The sequence below is a fragment of the Synchytrium microbalum genome (genome assembly GCF_006535985.1).
Source record: "Synchytrium microbalum strain JEL517 chromosome Unknown SmJEL517_scf0059, whole genome shotgun sequence".
NCBI lineage: Eukaryota > Fungi > Chytridiomycota > Chytridiomycetes > Synchytriales > Synchytriaceae > Synchytrium > Synchytrium microbalum.
The window spans coordinates 66,034-71,879 of NW_022158408.1; the positions used below are offsets into that span (position 1 = coordinate 66,034).

Sequence of the window (5,846 nt, forward strand, 5' to 3'; positions counted from 1 at the left end):
CAATAACAGCACAGAAAAAGTGTTTCTCGATTTACGTAATATGGATTATCAAAGTAGTTGACACGTGCAGCAAAATTTAACTCCTAAAACGGGCACTGTCATTCCATTGCGTACTCTCGGTGGTTCCATTAGAAGGCGGGCATCTTAATACCACAGGATGTTTTATATATTATTTCTCGACATAATAATCTTCAGTCTCATGCCTTCAGTCTCCTTCTTGGGAAAGCGTTCTAGTGACTGAAACCGAAGAGTTCTACTTCAACTCGCACATAGCAATTCAAAGGGAGTGCCGACGCAAGCTTACCTAGTTCTCCATGATTTACAACTCTGCAAGACTTGTTTGCGAGAATCGAACTTGCCCAGTTTGCCCGGGCACTGTTTCCTAGGCAAAGGCAAGGCAGGAAGGCGTTAAGAATAGAGACGCAGGCGCAAAGGTTGAAAATGCACACCGACCTGCTTGCGGAGACCCATAGGTGATTAACTCGATTTTTATTTGCAGTTATTTATTTGCAGATAACTCCTGAAGGAGTTATCTAATAAACATTTAAAACCAACCCCCCAACTCCAAACTCCTTCAGGAGAAACCGTGGGACAGATTTAAAGTATACGAATTACAGATATGATGTTATCAATTTAGCATTTAAACGTAGTAATACACGTCGAAATAAAGCGCGACTATGTGATGCTTGTTAGATCTATGGACCACTCCAAAAATCCGTCCGTCAGCCGAAACAGTCCTTGCCAGTGTGCTACAGAGTTGACGATGAGGTGTTTTGCTGACAACATGCGCGTGAAGAGGCGAGATGAAAAAAGGCTCCAGAGTTGTTCAGCTGTGATGTCTTGATTTCGGCAATCTCTGATCATTTGCATAGCCGTGCTGATCATCACTTCGTATCTCACTAGAGATGGCAGTCCTCTGAGTGCTTGGAAAAAGTCCAGAGAGATGAGTGAGGACTTCGAATTTAAACCGATCAAGCGGTGGCACGTAAGCAGTGCCGTGGAAGCATATGGTAAATAGTCGTAGTAAGCGGGCCCAAAAAGCTGTTTTTCGCCGGATTGGGCTCGCTACTGTGAAGAGTGTTGGGCTGCAGCTAACAGCTCGTATGAGAGAGGGGGACGCGTTTTGAGAGTTGCTGTAGTACTGTAGACTGTAGTGATTCGTATTTGTACTTTCTTTAATAAAAAATAGGCAAATCATTCAAGATGGCTTTGCGAACGAGGTCTCATTGGCTCGTGTTCTCGTCTTGTTTCTACAGCGAACAAGAGGGAAACTTACTGTAGTTCACGATAGTGCTATTACAACGTGGTAAATCGAGCAGTCAAGTTGGATGAGTAGTAATCGTTCCCTCGTTCACTTGTGTTCTCCCTTGTATTCATTTTGCTTTAGAAACAGGTGTCACCGGATTTCAAACTTACGAGCAGCATCCCGAATAGTGCCATAAGGCCTAGACTCTGCTCCATAAGGCCTAAATTTTGTGCCATAAAGGCCTTCGTTTTGTGCCATAGGCCGTAGCTGCTGCGGGGAACGTCAAAAAATATTCATGGATTGGACGGTCTTGTGTGGAAGTGACGGCTCAACTGAGAGCAACATCAAAATGGTTCCTCGATCGTACGTTGCTTTAAGTCATGTTTGGGGCACCAACCCTGATTGGAGAAGCAAATTGTTTGGAGATAGTCCAAGACCTGAATGGGCTAAAGATGCATATTTACGGGAACTTATGGATGCAACACTTAGGAGGTATCGCATAAGACTAGTTTGGACGGACTTTTGCGCTATGCCATTGTATACAATGTCTAATGAAGAAGTCACTAAGCGTCTAAGAATGATGGCTCAGGTTTATGCTGACGCTGAGACTGTCTTGGTGCCAGCAATATTTCAAGAGTGCCCGATTGGCAACTACAAGTTGCTTTATGCAGCTTACTTAAATTGCAGGGACAAAGTATCTAAAGTTGTGGGCAGGCAGGCAACGATCGCCCTGGTAAAACTTGCAAAACAACTGTATAACTCCAAGTGGTGGACCAGACTGTGGACGCTGCAAGAAGGAATTTTGGCGTCTCAAATTCAGGGGTATTGCAGTTCCTGCAGGTCTATGCACCGACTCTACGGTGAGGTGGGAGGAGAATCTGGTATCTGTGATGTTATATCGATCTTTGTCGACTGGTCCTCGAATGATGAAGTTACTTTAGACATTCGGCCACCAGACGTTAAAGAAAACATATCGCAAGCTGTGTCTGCTATTCACCGACTTTATAAACTGCGAAATCGGGGTAGCGAACACTGGATTCGAGATTTGCTCGCGGAAGCCAGCTTGCGCAATGTATCCGTCATTCATGATCGAGTTATCGCCATTTCTGCCGTACTCGATTTACGTAATTTTGACACGTCATGGTCCTACGAGATGCTTCTCAAAGCATTAGCTGATAGATTGGAATCAAGTGGTGATATAGATAAAATGTTTATTGTTCCTGGCCCAACTTGTGGAGCTTACGGATTTTGTTGGGTGGCCGGTCAAACGGAAACCGGTTGGTATTCTCGCAACATGGTGGGCACCCTTTCCATCACGAGACAGGATTACGGGATTTCACTGAAATGTTACCCCGTTACCTTGCTGCCAGAATATGAGGTTGTGAACCAAGGAAAGAGCGTATTCTCGTTTACCTCGGCCTTGTTCAAAATCGTCCCAGAGCAAGACATTAGGCGGTGGTACAAGAGCATAAACGGTATTAAAGATGCCCAAGAGCTGTTCAATGTCACCAAGAAGTGGCATGCTGCAAAGTGGATTGAGGATCTGACAGGAACAGGCTACTCTCCAATTATCGCCTCGGCCACAACCGGTGACGGATTTTCCGCCAACGTCAGAAGCATCGTACAAGTTCAGCAGCTACATAATGCGGCCGGCATAACCAGTGAAGTGATAGTAAACGACAAGGTTTTGTGCAAGATGTCTGCGGTTGGAGGTATCGTGCCTGTCGTATTACACAGGCCGTTAAGAGAAGGAGAATTGGCAGTACTGGTTAACAGCTCTATAAACGAGCCAGGAAAACTGTTAATGATTATAAGGAGAGCTGCGAATGGCTCATATATCCGGCAGCATGCGACACAGGTACTAGTTCATCTGCCCATAAATTCACAAGAAATGCAGATACACCTTGGATAGCTTTGTACCATGACAAATCTAGATCGGTAGCCACTACGCACTCCCCAAGTCCGCAGTTAGCCCTTTAACCCTCCACTAGTCTGGGCATTCCTTGGGCAATGTATTCCACCAGTTTCCAAATCATAAAAAGATGATGAAGCCTTTATGTACTTCTCTCAACCGTCTCAGCAAAATATACTCGCTTGATATGTAGTGAAGTAAGAATGTGTTTTTGTGTGGTGTGCGTTTCAAAACAAAAAGGCGCCTTAGTACGAAAATTCATTGGACGTTTTGGAGCAGAACAGAACAAAAGAGTTCAATAACGGAGCACAGATATGTGAGAGATGTAAGGTACTGGTTAATCAAGCTGTAGTAAGCTGCCAGTGGTCGACTCAGAAGAGAAAACCGGAGTATCCAACCGCACAGCAGAACTGGGAGGAGTAGCTTTTTAAATTACTTTTTAGTTTTCGAAGTTCTCACTAAATCCGTAGTATGCAACTAAATCTTTACGCTTGTATAGGAAAATTCTCCCTGTGCCTTCGGTCTAGTTTCCGTGACTCCGTGATCTGTCCACAACCTCTCATTTTTGACGGCCATCCAAATTTGGAGCAAATGAAAGCCCTCCGATTCTTCTGGCTAGCTTTTCTTCTGTAAATAAGTCTTATCGGAGGCCAAAAGAGATTCAAGGAAGTGCCGAAGCTGCAAATGAGTTTGCTCGTTTTCGGAAATGATGTCGATTCTGGACGCTTTCGGTTAAGGGCTTCCCTGGTCTTCATGATCGTTATCATATCATATGCTAATTATAATTGGACATATGAAGAGGGTCTGACTTTAAAACCCTCGCAATCCAGCAATGATGAAATGCATCTCGAGATGCAAGGAAGAGGTCACCACATCTTTGACGAGGTGTTTGACGAATACAAGGCAAGCTGTGCAGTTAACTCATGCTATGCTTTTTGACTCATGCTTTATTCTTAGAACCGTCATGAACTGGCTCTAAGGAACAGCAACACAACCGATGGACGCTATATAATCGCGACAATCCCAGGAGAGTTTGGTCTTGGCAACCGGTTTCCAAATCTGGTGAATGGATTTGTGTTGTCGCTTCTTACCAATCGAACACTCTTCCTCGTAAGTTTTCACAAAACTCCTGCTTTCTGTTCTCAAAACGATGCAAAGCTTACTCTCTCTGGTGGGTATAGGAACTGCCCGACGTCATGTCTTCGGTCTGGAAGTTTAGTCTCGACTTTGAAATAGGCAACCGAGCACGACCTACGGATACTGTCAGGATAATACATGAAACCGAAAAGGATACCTTTGCTATTTCGACGACGGAAAATCTATCGGCTTACTACGATGCTCCTGAGGTAAACAGAGTCGAAACTAATACTCAACAGATTCAAAATTAATCCTTCACTTCATTTTATACGCTCTGATTGATTTGTTAATTTTCAGCGTGGTGGTGTTAGAACGTGGACTATGCACGGCATCGATTACTATATCCCGTTTTGGCAAGCCAATCCTTCGTATCGTCAAAAACTCGACGAAATCTTTCCAGACGGTCGAGTGGCTTACCATGTACTAAGAAAAGTCGTAAACCTCAACTCAAAGCTCCAGCAAATACTATCCACCCATGAAGCCTCCAATTTCCGACCATATATGGTTGGAATCCATGTCAGAGCTCATAAAGTACAAAGCATAGCACCAATGAGAACATACTCCTTGGTAGCACTAGAGCTTGCTGCTGTATCTGATGTCGCTCCAATTGATGTTGGCTTCCATCTTGCTACAGACGACGAGAGTAAGAGAGGCGAGCTAAGTACATGGCTAGGCGGCCGAGCAACGTATCTGCCAATCAATTTCAGTATGGAAAATGCTGTTGGAAATCCAGGTGGTACTACAGAAGACGGTGCGCTAGATTTCATTGCTCTGGCAATCAGCAATGTTGTGATTACAACATTTGCGTCTAGTTTTGGCCAATGGGCTGCAGCAATGAATGGAAACCCATATGTCATTGTTGGTGTAGGGCTTACTGATTTTAAGGATATCAGAGCTGTGACAAGTTGGAGGACAAACGTGGCAGAACCTTGCACTTTTAGTATGAAATCGTTTGTGGGGAGTCCAGAAGCTAAATCGTATGATTTAGAATTGTTAATGTCAGAATATCTTAGTGCTCTCGCTGCTGGAAATCTCACTACAATAGAAGAAAGCAGAAGGGACAGAGCGGTTGCACTACTGCTGACTTCCAAACACTATCTTCATCATTCGCAATGTCACTACTAGTAGACCTGTATATAATGTGTTTAAATACGGTGAAAACAACCACGCCACTCCCTATTTGTATTTAGTGCAAAGGACCAACAAAAGGTTGATAAGATTGAGGTCAGACAAAACATTGCACGCCTTACTTACATATATAAAGGACCCCATGTAAGTCGTTTAGAACTTCCTAGATTGGTCGACGCTGATTACCACCACGCTTGGTGTTGATCGTCTTGAGGGTCTAAACGTCAATGTGCGTCCCAAATCTCAGTGTTGTGCCCGTAAGAAAAAGCAATTGACCGTGTTTAGCCTATTCTCAACATAAAAAAATCTACAAACTCCTGCTCGAAAGTTATGCCTGATCTTACTCCGTAACAAACGGCAGCCACACTCCACAATGTTCAAGCAAATCAAAAATCGATTGGAAAACAAAACGAGTCCTTTAAC

General features: G+C 44.0%; 1 protein-coding gene across 1 annotated transcript; it reads left to right on the top strand.

The window, feature by feature from the left end:
* Window positions 1-1,541: 1,541 nt before the first annotated feature.
* On the top strand, window positions 1,542-5,420 carry SmJEL517_g05795 (uncharacterized protein; the record flags this gene model as incomplete). Its single annotated transcript, XM_031171721.1, has 4 exons — window positions 1,542-3,104; window positions 4,116-4,268; window positions 4,340-4,504; window positions 4,593-5,420. 4 exons carry the CDS (start codon window positions 1,542-1,544, stop codon window positions 5,418-5,420), a joined length of 2,709 nt encoding a protein of 902 aa, XP_031022310.1.
* Between the last annotated feature and the right edge of the window lie 426 nt (window positions 5,421-5,846).